This window comes from Paramormyrops kingsleyae, chromosome 5 (genome assembly GCF_048594095.1).
Source record: "Paramormyrops kingsleyae isolate MSU_618 chromosome 5, PKINGS_0.4, whole genome shotgun sequence".
NCBI classification, from domain to species: domain Eukaryota; kingdom Metazoa; phylum Chordata; class Actinopteri; order Osteoglossiformes; family Mormyridae; genus Paramormyrops; species Paramormyrops kingsleyae.
Genome location: NC_132801.1, coordinates 22,073,300 through 22,089,635, shown reverse-complemented (window position 1 = coordinate 22,089,635; position 16,336 = coordinate 22,073,300). Strand labels below are relative to the sequence as shown.

Below are 16,336 nucleotides of genomic sequence, written 5' to 3'. Positions count from 1 at the left end.
GATGCTTATCTGTTTGCTTTACATATTGATTTACAGCTAATTGATTTGCTTTGTGTGGGGATGAGCTGTTTGCATTAATGAGCAGCTAACTAATAAAATGGCTGGCTGAGTGTGCAGATAAAAAAAAAAACCCCACTCAGTTCTTTCCTGTCATACTGTCGTTTAGAAATATCACCATTGCAGAGACAAGTACTTCTGTGTTTGAAATACTGCACTGACACCTGTGCTGTGTGAACACAAGCGTGACATGAATAATAGCATGATGCAAGCGGTGCTTTTGTCTATACTGTCAGGCATTTCATCGTGCACAAAGTTAACCAAAGTCTTTATTATAAAAAAAAAGAAAACTGTACAATAGTTGCGAGAAAACATTTCTGAGACACAAATGGTAATTAATGAAAAATAATGTACACACTGGTAGCGGCCTGAAGCACTCTGACTGCAGTACATGCGTGTGAGATGCACGTAACACAAATAAGATATAAAAAGAATTTTTATGTTATTTTTTTTGCAAAAAAACATACAAAAAAACATTGCCAGCATTTTGGATACTGACAGATAATACAAACATTTCCCAGTGGAGTGGGATTTTTTATTCTTTCACTCTGAAGGCTTAGTCTTAGTTAAAATAGTTTAGCATATGTGTTTATAGTTACTTGTGTTTTGCTTGTATATATGCGCACGCATAGAAGCTTGGCAATGCACACGCCATGGAAAATATATGCAAGTGAACGCTATGATTGGTTGCTTTGCATCAGGGTTGCCCCAAAGGGTGGGAAAGTTAGAATCATTCTAAGGGTCCCTGAATGACAGGAGCCCTAAAAAATTTGATTGGTCTGGCTTAGGGGCCCAATTTGCTAGGCCTAACATCAGTAACAGCGCTCCTGCTTTGCATTTGCGATACTGGTTCTCTGGGTGCACAACACGGTGCGATGCACATGAGCACAACGATGCACAATGATGCCTTGTTTGGATTTCTGAGCTCTGGGGCAAAGTTCTCTTCATCCTTTTCATAATTGACGTGCTGTTATTTAAGCAGTTTGGTTTGGTGAATGGCAGTTAATATCATTGCCCCAGGGTGATGACATAGTATCTGTAATCTGCAACAATGATAAAAACAGAAAAAAGGTCTTGAAAGAATCAATTCAGTTATATTCAGTTTACAGAATAAAGCACATAATTGTTGATACATGACAGAGTGCCAGTCGACTCAGGGTGCCGTCTTCTGAGGGGGGCCCCAGCAATGAAGCTTGCCTAGAGCTCTATGTGGGGGCTTCGACTGGCAGGGATGATACATCTGCTTTTCCGCCATTTTCCAATAGCTTTTTCTGGTCAGGGTTGCAGAAGGACCAGAAGCTTATCCAAGAACCCGTACAAGGCAGGGGACACCCTGGACAGGCGGTCACACATTAGGACCAGTCCAGACACAACGATTCACCTAATCACATATTTTGGGACAATAGGAGGAAACAGGCAAACTCTATACATATGGCTGGAGGTGGTTTTCAAACCTGGGAGGTGTGCAGTTATACTGTAACCACTAAGCCATCAAACTCCCACTAATAATATACAAAATAATACAATATACCAGAGCATGTGAGCGGAGCGTGAGCGAGGAGCGGAGCGGGCGGAATTTGGTCAGAGCGCGGAGCGGGTTTTCTAATTAAGGCTGGAGCGGTCGCTTTGTCTCGCTCCAATTTCGCTCCGATACCGCTCACACTACAATTCTGAGGCGTGCCCAAATCTACCCAGAATTCATCTGTACAATTATCAAGACTGTTACACAAATTGGCCGAGATGGAATTCGCAAAGTATTTCACAAAGGAAACTGATAAATCACACAAGTGTACTATTCTTATCAAACGTATAGATGACAAGAATGTACAGCAAGAACAATTACAATGTGGTGAAACTGTTTCAGTGAGTAAAGATTCACTTTGGAATCACTTTTCTCAGAAACATGAGTGTGCTACGCGAACAAGCGGAAGCCAGAGCAAAACGCGTGCAAGTTTTATATGGTTGTAGCATATCAAGTCTATAAAGTAAATTAAAGTATAAAAGCCTATAAAGTAAATATTGGTAATCAAATAAATTCGTTTTGTCATTCAAAGTAGGTCTAATAAGATTTTTTTTTAATTTCACGTAACGTAAAATTTTATTTTAGAGACGTGCTGCATCAACAGAAAAAAATTGAGGAATTTAAAACGTGTCTGTATATTCTTTAGGCTATTAAACCCACTGATTCCTTTATTTTTAAGCCTATTTTTGTGTGGAATGCCATTTCCAAACCTGTCCGTTGTTGCCGATAGGTTGCTTAAAAATAAATATTTTCTGTTCTGACTGGCAATGTTGCCGTTGCTCATATTTCTTTATGACATAAGGCTTCGGTTTAAGGTGACATTTGTTAGGCATGCAGATTATTTGTTCCTCTTTTAAATTGGAGCGAGCGTGGAGCGATTTGACTGGAGCGGGAGGACATTTTAGTGGAGCGAGGAGCGGTGTTGAGCGGAGCGGCTTAGTGCGAATTAGAGCGGAGGAGCGGGCGGAGCCAACAGCCTCGTGAGCAAGGAGCGGAAATTCTCACCGCTCCGCTCCGCTCACATGCTCTGCAATATACACATTAATTAATATAGTATTTGAAGTATATCATCCTGCATGCATACATCCATAAGCTATTATCCAGTAAAAGGCTGTGGTAATCCTGGAACCTTCCCAAGCTCTCTATAATACATCAAGGGTACGCAGAATTCTTACTAAACACACGGTCGTTCACTACTGGCAATTTAAAGACACTAGTGCATTCAAATATATGTTTTTTGACTGAGGAGAAAACCCATGCAAACACAGAGAGAACGTGTGGACTCTATGCACATGGCAGAAATCAAACACTAATTTCTGTACAGGTATCTGCCGACATACGTCCTATCGACTAATCCTATTGACGTCCGAGGTCCATAGTGAAAAATATACACTGATGGAGAGACTCGTGAAATGGCATGTAGTTGGATATTAGCAGGTGCCAGTCATATAATGACCAACTGTCCATATCTAACTTGTAATACAGCATGCAAGCTATATTATATATTTACACACAGAGACAGCCAGACACACTACCAGTCAAAAGTTTTTGCACAAGACAGATATTTACCACTTTTCCATTTGTTTCATAAACTGCAGATTTTTTATTCTTGTTTAGCACTGGAAAGTTGAGTGAACAAACTATAAATTAAAATATGTCAAATGAAGCAAGTTTCCTTTATAACATGGATAGAGTATGTAACTGCATGTCTGACATCCTATTAACTGGGTGTGTGGTGATGACATAGTCAAATTCTAGGCTGTCCTTTAACTTTAAATGCACTAGATAACTGTTTCATCCCATGAAACACAGCAGTATTTAATGTCCCTTGTACAAAGAATGCCTCAAATTTTCTCTCCTGTTATCAACTGCTAGAGGAGGTTGCTTTGATGAATTAAAGTTATGACGTTTTCTTGCTAATAAAGGTACTCAAATGGTGAAAATGCTCTAAATTAATTTGTTAGCAAAGAATATTAAGTGTATTTTTAGTAAATGTTAAGTGAGGGACATGCAAGTGTAGAAAATCTCAGTGTGTGCAAAAATTCATAGTGTGTGTGTGTCTGTGTATGTGTGTGGGTTTGCATAGATCACATTTGAGGACCAAATTGTAGTAAAACCTGAAATTTCCCTACTTTTGGGGACATATTTTAAGGTCCCCATTTGGATAATCTCAGTTTTAGAAAAATCTGTGAATACAATTTAAAAAGTAAAAAAATCAAAAGCAAAAGTCTTGTATTTGGGTTGGTTATTTATGGTTAAGGTTAGGGATGGGTAGGGGTTAAGGATGTTGTGATTGGGATTAGGGTTTTTCCCAAAGAAATGAATGGACGGTCCCCATTTAGATAGGAAGACCAACTTGTGTGTGTGTGTGTGCATGTGTGTGTGTGTGTGTGTATGTGCGAGCGGGTTTACCTATCCTTATGGGGACACAATGTCCCCATAACGTGATAAATATCCGGTTTTTTTTCCCCTTATGGGGACCGGTTTCCTGGTCCCCATAAGGGAAAACTCTATTTTATAAAAATCGGTGACTGCTATGAGAAAACTAAAAATGCAAAAACTCTTGTTTGATTTCTTGCCTTAAATTTAAGCACAATCTCTTTTATTATGAAGTGTTGTGGTTTTATATTTACATTATTATTTACCGTAAAGTACATAAAGTGTGTACATAACAGTACTGTACTTAATGTCTTGCCTGTTCCTTATAACTATTGAGATATGCGCAAATTGCCTTACTGCTGGTGGTCTCAGTTCCAAATACAAACGCAAGTTGACGGGTACCTGTAAGTTCTAATATACAGAATATACAGGCCTCCAAATACACACAATTTTCTTTACAAGATATTGGAATAACTAGTAATTGTTGGTGAATATTTTGATGCCCTGCATTCATGCATGCATGCATACAGTTTTCTGTGACCTTCCAAAGCTTGTTTATTGAATTTCATAATTTTTCCATACCTTAGGTAGGTTGCTGCCAATTCAGCCCCTCATTCTTCACATGGGGATTCAGGGCTCTCCCACTCGGCCTCTGCTGGTTGGCTGTAAGCGGGGATGTCTTCATACAGGTCACAGTGCTCAACTGTCAATCCCTGCGCCAAATCCAGAGCAGAAGATCTTGTTACTGTACCTCTAATGTAGTCTGATATTTTTTTTCGAAATACATGGAGGAATAGAGGAAGAGTTATATAGGATTAATGTTGAATTGATAAGGTGCTTCAAAAAGACAATGTTGTACAGCCCAACGGCTTTCAATAGAATGAAACTTCGCATCACACAAGCTCTTGGCAATGATGATAAAGCAGGAAAAAAGCGAAAGAACATCAAATTCAAGGCCCATTAACTAGTATGAGACAAGAACACCCAGCAATGCAAAAAGAATGGCCAAACAAACAGGTGAGGACAGACTCAGTGGTACTGTACTCTTACTTCCTACTTTTTGTTCAGGTGTTTGAGGCCATGTGACCTGTACTGTCTGCATGGACACACCTTGTGGCTTTGTCTGCCATTTATCATATATCAAGTATAGCACTTTGGTTGATTTGGTCAATTTTTTGCTTGTATTAAATTTGTTTTGTACCTCATACAAATGGTCATCTTGAGGTTCTTCGTAAATACCGTCCTCATTTTTACCCTAAGAGCAAATGGAAATCACACGTTATTTTACAGTAGCCATTAGTGAAATGTTTGGCCTGTTTATCAAGTAATTTAATAAAAATATACATTATTAGAGTACAATAACAATAGATATTCTAATTGTGAGCCATCATTCATTAAAGACTGAAGACTAATTAATGCTTTTTCCACTAATTAATTATAATTAATTATATTAGTTATAATTAATATAAAACCACAATTTTCTCAATTCTCAACTGATACATATTGATCTACTCTATTGACCAATAGATGCCTGTCTAGGTCAAATTCAGTGATGATAACTGTAAATATCCAGAATCAGGGATTCAGCCTCACTATCAGAGGTGGACAGTTCAGGTCCAGAAAGTAAAAATCCAAACCAAGATTTTGTTTCAACCAACTAGTTGAGCTGAAAGAGTCACAGTCACAGAGTACTCAACTGGTTGGTTGAAACAAAATCCTGGTCTGGATTTTTACTGCCCACTATCCACTCACTATGCTCACTATGTTGCTGCACATTTCATTTCAAAAACACAGCAGTAATCCAGGATTGGCTGCATGCCACCTACTTTGTAGAAGTAAAGCAGCACTGGTACAGCAGCACACAACACGAGCAGCAAACCCTGGATGATAATCATGGAATCTTTCATATTGCTTCTTTTCATTGCGTCCTTGGGTCTTATATGTCCTGTGAAAGTAGAGAACAACAAACAAGAACACCAAGTGTTCTAGATAAAATTTATTCCAATTTAAAATAACAGAAAGCAATTCAAGAATGGATTGCTTTTGAGAGCTTGGTAACTCTTGTTGAAGAAGATGCTCAATAGTGAGACACTTCTGATACTTACTGACTACCTTCAGCTCTGTCCCAGGCCCTTTGATTTTGTTCCACTCGCAGTAGTAAATTCCTGAATCTTCAGGTGTCACTTTGTGGATTGAAACTGAAGCATTTCTATTAGGTCTGGCCAAATCTATCATGAAGTGACTACTTTGAGAAATTTTTTTCATCTGCTCAGACTCATAACTTGGGCTCCAGTACCAATCCGACGCGTTTAGCCCAACACAGTAGATTTCGACTGTTCTCCCAGACTTCACACTAAGGTATCGAGGCTTTTGGGAGATGTTTTGGCAATCTGTGGATGTAAGTACAGTTCCTGAATTCAGTGCTTTTGCACAATGCTAATTCTTTTTTTAAAACCAGCAAATTTGTTTGAGTGACAGTTTTTTGAAAATAACAGCCATGCATGACATTTTGGTGCAGGGTAATCACAACCAAATGTAAAATGTGTTGAAATGTTCATAATTCTGAGCTCACTTGGGATAACAATGCATGAGCACGTAAAACAAGAAACATAAGCTGGTAACTCTTAGAGATGGGTGGGATGAGAAATGTACAACTAAAATTAGTCAGAACCAACTTCCTCTTTTATGTACAGATGGACTAGAAGAAGTGTATGAAGATTCAAAACAAACACTAAATAAGAAGACAATAATAAGTAATAATTAAATATCTTTTTATATATACCTTTCTCCACAATTAATTTGTATTACCTGCAGACAATGGTATATAATACATTTAATGTGTATATGTTCCCTTTTCCTATTTCTGAACAACTCGCACATCTGCAAGCGACATAGGATACATGTCTTACCTGCAAAGTTTATCAGGACAAGCCAAGTGCTTCCAGTGAAAATGCAGGAAAGCACCAGGCGGATGGGGTTTGGCAATGCCATTGCGCTCAGCTGAAATGTCAGTGGCAGCCCGCTTCACTGGATCAGTCACACGCAGTGCTGTGCGGAGGGAGGCGACGACTTGGTGTGATATGCTCCGCTGCCATTTCCGCTGACAATACTTCTGAGGCGTAGGGAAGGGCCAGAGATGCAAAACGCACACGTTGCCGGAGGCTGACTGTTTACGACATGGCTTTGTGAACACTGCAGAAAGGCTGCCTTAAGCGACCACACGCGGTGATAAAACACTGAGCGAGCCGGTTTTGCAAGCCAAGTATACAAATACATATATTAAGACTGAAAATCCGTTTCCATAATAGGCCTTGATAGTGAATCATGCCTTAAGTGATGTGACTGATCCAATCAAACCCAGAACCCTGGAGGTGTGAGACTGAGCCCCCCCCCCGCCCCCCCTACTGTCCCTGATCACAGTTACTCATCTCTAAATAAAACTTCACATATGTTTAGTGCCCACATATTCCCATAATTTATCAAATGATTACGTTCAGTTAGACCTGTCTCTAAATGACTATTACTATATACAATATTGTAACAGGGCCGTCCGTTTTTCAAGGCTAGTTGCAAACTAGGTGTTAGCATATTTCCGTGTGCTGCACATTGCACATGATGGCCAGTATGTTCCTTGCTTCAGGCTTACCGTGCATTAGACAAGTGATTCAGCTGCTGGACACCTTAGGACTGTATCCTGTCAGGTGGCTGCTGTTCTTGTTGCTGCAGTTTATGCAGGGCCACCTATTAGGAGGCCAGAGAGGCAGAGGAGTGCAAGTCCCAGAGGTGATACCATAACTAGACCTTTATAGGTATTTCAACTCTGTACATAGCAGTATTTGTACTGGCAGCATTGCGTATTTTGCATGTGTTCATAGTTCTGGCCTTTGTAAATTCTTTGGTTGATATTATTGCCTGTGCTTAACCACATACCACTAAATTTGTTAGACTGACTTGGGGGGGAAGTGCTTTTTGGGTCTCCGCGACATTGACAGAGCCATATTCTCCTCCTGTCTTCTTCACATGCAAGGGCACGCACTCGCAGACCACGTGCAATTTAAAGAGCGCAATGCTATGAACCCCATGTCCTGTGAAGGAAACTTGTATGACAGAGAGAGAGAGAAGATGCAAACTCTCTGCCTACGATCTGGGGTTCATTCTTGGGGATATGAGACTACAGAGTATCCACTGACTCATCCTGCTATCCCTTTATGGCTGTACTGTTATGTATGATGCTTTTTTTACATTGTGACATTTTAAAATGGTGTGTGAGTGTGCCCTGCGATGGGTTGGCACCCCATCCTGGTTTATTGGCTCTTCTGGGATAGGCTCCAGACCTCCATGACCCTGCATAGGAGAAGTGGGTACAGAAGATGGAAGGATGGATGAACATTTCGACACTGGTAATTGTGAGAAAGTAAAAGGACCACTTAGTTTGTGATGTAGCTAAATTTCTTTTTTCCATTGCAAATCATAGATCAGAGCTTTGATGTAGAAAGATTTCTGTTCCTGTTAAATAGCCTATGCATTGTCATGTGATATTAAAATGTCATAATGTAGATATAACATTATGACTGAATTTTTCTTCAGATGCTTGCAGACCATGCAAATTCATTTGCCTTTTCATTTTTTCCACACATTGCTTGGAAGAAACATGGTGTTATTATACACGATGGTCAACATCAGCTTACGTTAAGTGATTAAGGATGCATTCAGAATTGGCCGGTTGGGTGTCCATAATGATGTATGGCTTCCTCCTGCTCATACTGTACAATTACACTCTTAAAACTTGGGAATATTCCAACTGTGCATCACACTGAGCAGACAAGTGAAAAAATTAATTACACACCAATTCTTTTTTCCTTCATTTTATTCATTTATTTTATTTTATTTATGATGGTTGAAATCTCTTCTCCATTCTGATTTTCTGCTGATGTTAAACAAGGATCTTGTTTGGAATCAAGGACCAGAGTCCTTCTTGGACTGATCATGTCTATCCAAGTGGGCTAAGGCAAGGTGATCTAACCACCCAAACCTGGTGTATTCTTGTTTCTGAGCTCCACCAGGACAGCAGAACACTCCTGAAACTTCAATCAGGACAATAATCACATTGAAACATTTCAACTGTCATATTTCAAGCTATGAGTCTGAGGAACAGTATACAGTACTGTACGAAAGCCTTAGGCCACCAAAGAAAACTATGTCTAAATGAATTCCGTCTTCATGTAAAACTTGATTTTGTAAAATATGATTTTATGTCTGCCAAAGAGTGCCAGCGTAGCCATTTCAAAACCTGTCCTAAAGTTACCCCATTATTACCTTAATCATCAGATACACCCATGTCTTTGTCAAGCTTCTAGCCATTTGTGGGTAATCAGTGCCACATAAAATTATTTTAAAAATCAATTAATTTTGTGAGCTGGTGGTGAAATTTAGCAAATAGATGGAATGATGGAGGTGCCCCTGAGGAGAGGTTTGGGAACCAAAGCAGTGTCCCTCTAGCCATCCAACTAGATATCAGTAACATTTTTGAGAATTTCATGTTAACCTTTGTCATTGTTAACTTGCTTACGTTCTAATACAATGTTAAATTGTGGGGTTTTTTGAGCTTACGGAGGGAGGCGACGACTTGGTGTGATATGCTCCGCTGCCATGAGCTTGAGTAATACACTTATTACCCAGATAAACAGTTATATACATTTTCTTTGCCTGCCTAAGACTTTTGCAGCATACTGTATATGAGGAAATTTACTGGTGTGCTGTTTTCAGTAACTGCACATATTGCTTCATATCGGTCAGATCAAATGACCAGTGGAGTGTCTCTGACACCCAAACACACTCTTACAAACAGAACAAGTTGGAAGATAGAATGAAATACAGTACAAACACAAAGGGTTCAAACACTGAACCTGCTCCTTACTTGTGGCCACGAACATCTTGAAGCCCAGAAAATAGAAAGCTGGGGTAAGCTGCGATGGTGATAACCTACCACTTGGGGGCACCTGGCTGTTAAGACCCAAGGCAACAGATGAATTACATGATAATCAAAAGCTAAGAAATACAGAAGAAATATAGATCATAAATAAATAGAAAATTGAGAATACAGGAACTCTAGAAACTTTGTCAACATGATCAGGACATATGATCATGAAACAGCCAGAGGTTTGATTTTAAAGCATTCTGATAACAAGAAAACAAATCAGTGTAATCAGTCATTCACACACCACCATGCACTTTTGAAATGCCACAGTTATACAAGGCAGGGAAAAACTAATTACAGTAATTATTGTTGTACAAAGGGCATATTTCAGACATATACATATATCTGCCTTGTAAGTATTCAACATAAAATGCTTCATTCTCACAACATGTTTAAATGCTACATTCTCTGAATGTTTTATATGGATATTACAAAGAGAAAAACCTTTTTAGTGCTGAGCAAAGAGTATGTACAGGCAAGGTTAATCCCACACATTTCAGGGCTTTGAAAGCAACCTTCAGTCCATTACAACTGTAAGTAACATCAAATGCTATTTATACAATGTACACGTTTGTTGCTATGTGAAAGATGGTGGCTAGAACGCGTGATCTTCAGGCTTCGATTGTCCAGGTGTACTTTAGCTGAGAAGTGTCAAGGTTGCATTCACTGTCTTTACTGGTACAACAGGCCCTCAGATTAGGACTGAATCGAACATGCATTGCAGTGTCATACTCAGCCGTGCTTAAACCTGCTTTTCTTTTTTTGGGAGTAACTTGTACTTTAACATTAAAATAAAAAGTAAGACACATTCTAGCAACAGGATAGTACAGAAAAATCTGCCAAAAGTGCTTCTTTTATTAAAGTATATATTCGTAAATGCAAAACATTCTAATGTGAGGCTTAATGCACAGCTTGAAGTGAATACAGTTTTCAAACATTTGCTGTTACTGTTTAAAAATAACGCAAATGATATTTGAACATCACCGAATGCAATGTTGAAAATACTGAGTACAAGTACAACATATTGTCAGAAATTCCAACATGGACTAAACATGGTGGACACAGTAACAGGCTGTAAACTGTATTTATAGTGAATACGACTTTTTTTCCAACAAAGAATTATCCTGTATTTTGTCACACCTGTATTGTTTACTAGTACATGTCCTGCATCTACAGGTGGACACACTGGTGGACAACACATACACACAGTCAATATAAAGAATATAAACAAAGTTTCAACCTTAAATTGGGGGTCATCACAAGGAATATATCACACAAATAAACTCGAAACAAAATAATTATTTTACTTTACCAATTAGCGAAACCTTTTTTTGGTTTAGTGCTTTCTTTTTTTGGCAGGCAAGTTTTAGATTAAAATGAACAGCTTCTACTGAGACAAAACTACTGAAAGCAGGCAAGACCCAAACAGAAAGTGTTATGAAAGTCTTTCACAGTTAAGGGGCTTTTGGGATGATGCAGTCATCTGCATGGTCAGGAAATTTCACGATATATATGGTCAAAGGATTCGAGAAGTGTATGAGCAGCCAGGCTCTGCACTGTTTTTTAGCTCATGATACGAGACGTCTCCATGGCCCACTAGCCTCATTTTACATGACTTGCTCTTTAAGGGACTTTATATTATGATGGTGTGTAGTTTCATTCATCTTACTAAATTAGACAGTAAATTGAATATTCCACTATTCCGAATAGAGCAGTAAATTAATTTTATACATACAGTGTTTATATAACACTGGCAATGCTGTACATAGACTAAAAATGAAGGTTAAATATATAATGTATATTTGTAAATATTTAACTGAATGCATGTAATGTAATGACTGTCTATAATTCCTTTTGATGAATAAGGTAATAATCTGTAATAATCTAATAATTGAAAAATTTCCCTGTAAAAAATATGTCTAAAATAATCAATGTGCTATGGGTTAAATATTGGAATAGATGATTATCAATCATTTAAAAAAGATACATAGATACATAGAGGTATTTAGTACTTACATTTCTCAGTTATAAATAGATATCAACAGGTTCATTTCACAAGAAAACTACTTTAGGTTTTAACAAATACACAACCCTTTCACGACCCTCTGTAATCAATAAATTAAAAACAATACTTTTGTAGTGTCTTCATAATGGTTGTTTGCAATTGCATATGAATCTTTATGAACTTATGTTGATTACCTTGGTGTGTGATATGAAACTGGATGCAGATGTTTCTGGGGAAGGAACAGCGATCGACTGTTAATGTTAATCTTAACTGTTAAGCAAGGGTGGCAAGGTGAGAAATATTTTGATCATTTTGGGTTTCCAATTTTTCCATTTTTTTTTGTTAGCTATTTTTAGATGTTTGCTCTAGTTATCTACATATTTGTATTCTGAAGGTGCCACTAAAATTTACATCCCACCCTGTTGTCCCTGATATATTCAAAATGATGAAGAATGAGCAATAAAATTAAATGCTATAATATGTTCTGAAAAGCACATTTAACTTAAAGACTGGACAAGGTTGGTTTATAGGAATCCTAGTAGTTGGGTTATTTATGAATAAAAAGTAAACAAAATACAGTCTGGCATGTATGACCTGCTACCCATTGATGGTTTTTGGAATCTCCTTTAGTTCAGAACTATTCAGGGAACAGTGACAATTAAGGCTCTTCAGTATATGTATAGAGGATCATTATATGTAAAAACAAGGATGGGGTATTTTACTAGAGTTACTTGGCTGTTTGGTGTCTTTGATCTCTGTGGTCTAAGAAATGAAATTGAAATTAAAAAAAATAATAATAATAATAATAAAAAAAAAAAATACAAAATTAAATGAAGAAACATTGGTGGTGTTGGACTTCACCTGGCACGAGATGTTGCCAGGGAGCAGAAGAAATCCAGCTCAAAATGCACCAAATGACCAAAATGCAAAACAAAATTCCAAAACCAGTTTATCCTGGTATTGAATTACATTACTTGTTGCACCCTGGTTGTGTTACACCATCTATGTGCAACCTCTGAAAATGACTACATTGTTAGTGTTAGTCTTTCTCCAGAGAGCTCCTGCTTGCATTAATTATCCTTTAACCTCCAAATGGGAGACAATAGTATGCTGCCAACACACAGAGGTATATGTTTGTTATAAAGCAGAACGATTGAGATTGACTGAATAGGTGAAGTTCTCTTGAGATGGTGCAGCCTGCAACACCACCTCACTAGTGACCTCTACGGCAGCTGAAAGCTCCTTTTTATCAGGGGCTGATTCTAAGGGAGGTGGCCCTCCGAACAGTGCATACATATTCCTGGCTACCATTCCAACTCTTTCTGGTGGTTCCTCACCTGCTTTCACCTTCCGTTTCTTTAATCGGGACAAGAAGGATGCTTGTTTTACATAACGCATAAATAGATGACTGCGATAGGCTTTCTGGATCACAAGAACAGCTACAGCCTCTTCCTTATGCCTTAGTGTGGTCGCGATAGGCAACCAAGTTGCTGAAGTTGGATTGTTGAGCACAAACTTAGCCTCCATGCTCATCTTCATGGCAGACATTTCTATTGTGTCACCCAACACCTCCATTGTGAGGGCAAGAAGGACATCCAAGCAATGAATTTTGTCCCCAGGGACGATTGGAAAGTCCATTGAAAGCAGTTTAATTTTGTTGGGTTGGGGAATCTTCAGAGGATCAAGCAATGTATCACAAAATTCAGAGAGCTGGCTATAGTCTATAAACTGGGTGGCCTCTAGGTCAAACTTCTCCCAAGTCTCATTGAACATGTCAAAATCATCCTCACACAGCAAATCACCACTCTCTTCTTGGGCTACATTGAAATTCTCCAAAATGATTGCAATGTACATGTTCACTACAACCAGGAAGGATATGACGATATAGCTACAGAAGAATGTTATTGCCTTCCCTGGACTGCCGCAATCCCCCTTGACATCGGTACCAGGATTTATAATTTCAGGGTCACAGTCAGGGGGGCCACTATTCAGCATGGGAAACAAGAGCCCATCCCATCCAGCTGAGGTGGTGATCTCAAACAAGCAAATCATGCTATTTGGAAATGTCTCAAAGTTAAACATATCATCAACTCCTCCCTCTTTTTTTACATAGGCAAAGTTTGACATGCCAAAGATGGAGAAGATGAACATAACCAGAAAAAGCAGAAGGCCAATGTTGAAGAGGGCAGGAAGTGACATCATTAAAGCAAACAGCAGTGTCCGGATACCCTTAGCTCCCCTAACTAGACGCAAAATTCGTCCAATTCTAGCCAGCCTGACGACACGGAAGAGGGTAGGTGAAACAAAGTACTTCTCAATTATATCTGCCACCAACATGCCTGGAAAAAAAAACAAACATAAAGCAATATGAATATTATGACTATCCTTTTTTCATAATCTTCAATGTGCCAGCTAAACTATGCTTGTGTAATTTAATATTCAGCAGGTATACATTACTTTACAGTGCTTTTCTGAACTTTGCCTAACTATTTAGAAAAAGACAACAAATGGAGAACCTACTTGCTACGGAGAAAATGACCACAATAAAGTCAAAAACATTCCATCCAATGGTAAAGAAGTATTGTCTCAGTGCAATCATCTTCAGCAAACATTCACTGCTGAAGACCACAATGAAGACTCCATTGATTTTGGCCAGCATCGCTGTCTTCTCTTGACTTTGGTCATCTTCCTCCACCATCATGGTCACCATGTTCAGGCAAATTAGTACCATGATAAAGATGTCAAAGAGCTGCTGACTGATGAAGTCATATACCAGGCCTGGTATTTTGCCCTTCACATCCAAGTTAAGCAAAGCAGTGTGAGTAACCAAAAAAAAGTACACAGAGAAAATGGTGAATGCAGAAACAGAATTCTAATTGGATTGTGTCTTTTTAACTCATTTGGCAATATTCATTATCAGTTAAACCATTTTCATTCAGCATAATTTCTTTGCAAAGTATCATGCATTAGTTTGTCAGTCAGTAGACAGTCTAATGGTATTGTTGTTTTTTCTCATCATAAGCAGAGTTTGTTATAAAGGTTCATACCGCTGGTTTTGGAATGGGCTTCGCTGGCTTCTTGTTGCCTAGTTTTTTCATAGCGTCGTAATATTTCTTCTGCTCCTCAGTCATAAAGCAAGCTCCTCCCATGTACACAACCAGAAACAATTATTCTTCACCGAATTTTAGATGGAGACTGCATCAAACAATACAGCTCTTTGACATCTTTATCATGCTACAGAACCTGGAAGGCCACAGGGGCATTAATACTTATCTTATTCTTTTGTTGATTGAAGTTGTCAATGATGACACCAATGAAGAGGTTGAGTGTAAAGAAGGACCCAAAGATGATGAAGATGACAAAGTACACATACATGTAAAGGTTGGCCTCGTATGAGGGCTGTTGACCCACCTGTAGGTGTTTGAGGAACTGAAGATTAGTTTCCCCATAAAAAGGGCTATATTATAGTGTTTAATGCAATGTATAAGACTTTTGGAATATAAAGAATCTAAAAATAAATATCTGCATATCTTGCATTTAACTAAAGTTCATTCAATATCACATGATATATTAATACTTTTTGACCTTCATTCAATGAAAAACCATATATGTTGACAGCAATAAAATTACCTTACGTGAGTCGACAGCCGCATACATAATTTCCATCCAGCCTTTGAATGTTGACTGAATAAAAAAAAAAGATATGATTATACTCTGAGCGTCTCATTTGGTCCATAATCTCTAGGCGGGGTGGTTTTCCTTCTCTATTTGTACTACCAGTATAGAGAAGGTACAAATCACCAAGAACAAAGAGATTTCAGTATCTTATGCTGACTTGAAGGAAGACTTTAGTAAGAATAAAGCCTCACTTCTTCCTACATACATTAGACTGTGTCATTCCTTGGGTATCAGAGGACATGTCAAAGGAGCTGAACTTCCAGATGAGGTAAAGCCTATTTTATATTAACCTGTTCTGTTCTTTGTCATGGAAGTTGCAGACTTTTTGACATTTGAGTGGATATGGTTTCAGACAGGGGTCCCCAGTTTACTGAGTTGGGTCAGTTTCTGCATTTTTGTGTTTATAATAGACAGTATGACTGGAGTGAATATCTGCCTTGGAATGAATATGTACAAAATTCTTTGGTTAGAGACTCGGATATCCCATTTCAATGTGTAGCTGGATTTCAATCTGCCATGTTCCTGCATGGGACCCCTTTGATTAGAATTCCAGCTGTTGATAACTGGTTTTGGTGCTCTTTGCAAGTCTGATGCCAGACTCATATGAGTTAGAAGGAAAACAAAGAGCTCCAGGCTACTAGACCCGTACTTATGTACTAAGCTGTTTACAGAGCAAAACAGTCAACATGGAGCATCTGTTTCCAGTCCCACTCTCATA

General features: G+C 38.5%; 2 protein-coding genes across 2 annotated transcripts in view; both read right to left on the bottom strand.

Annotated features, from left to right (window-relative positions):
- Window positions 1-308: 308 nt before the first annotated feature.
- On the bottom strand, window positions 309-7,193 carry cd79b (CD79b molecule, immunoglobulin-associated beta). Its single transcript, XM_072712398.1, has 6 exons — window positions 6,868-7,193; window positions 6,064-6,348; window positions 5,785-5,903; window positions 5,160-5,213; window positions 4,541-4,671; window positions 309-1,100 (listed from the first exon to the last, which is right to left on the bottom strand). Exons 1-5 carry the CDS (start codon window positions 6,947-6,949, stop codon window positions 4,570-4,572), a joined length of 642 nt encoding a protein of 213 aa, XP_072568499.1. The 5' UTR covers window positions 6,950-7,193; the 3' UTR covers window positions 309-1,100; window positions 4,541-4,569.
- A 1,614-nt stretch (window positions 7,194-8,807) lies between these two features.
- The window catches only part of LOC111856796 (sodium channel protein type 4 subunit alpha A-like), a 41,868-nt gene continuing 34,339 nt past the window's right edge, over window positions 8,808-16,336 (bottom strand). The window contains exons 22-26 of the mRNA XM_023837039.2: window positions 15,571-15,624; window positions 15,214-15,351; window positions 14,988-15,089; window positions 14,461-14,731; window positions 8,808-14,279 (exon numbers count right to left, since the gene is read on the bottom strand). Coding sequence (XP_023692807.1) covers window positions 13,078-14,279; window positions 14,461-14,731; window positions 14,988-15,089; window positions 15,214-15,351; window positions 15,571-15,624 — 1,767 coding nt within the window. The 3' untranslated portion in view covers window positions 8,808-13,077. The remainder of the gene's footprint in view (window positions 14,280-14,460; window positions 14,732-14,987; window positions 15,090-15,213; window positions 15,352-15,570; window positions 15,625-16,336) is intronic.

Coding starts and splice junctions, on each gene's coding strand:
- cd79b (XM_072712398.1), bottom strand. CDS start 6,949: ATGGCATTGCCAAACCCCATCCGCCTGGTGCTTTCCTGCATTTTCACT. Junction 5,214..5,784: donor TGCTGCTTTACTTCTACAAA/GTAGGTGGCATG, acceptor ATTTGCTCTTAG/GGTAAAAATGAGGACGGTAT. Junction 4,672..5,159: donor AAGATGACCATTTGTATGAG/GTACAAAACAAA, acceptor GATTTGGCGCAG/GGATTGACAGTTGAGCACTG.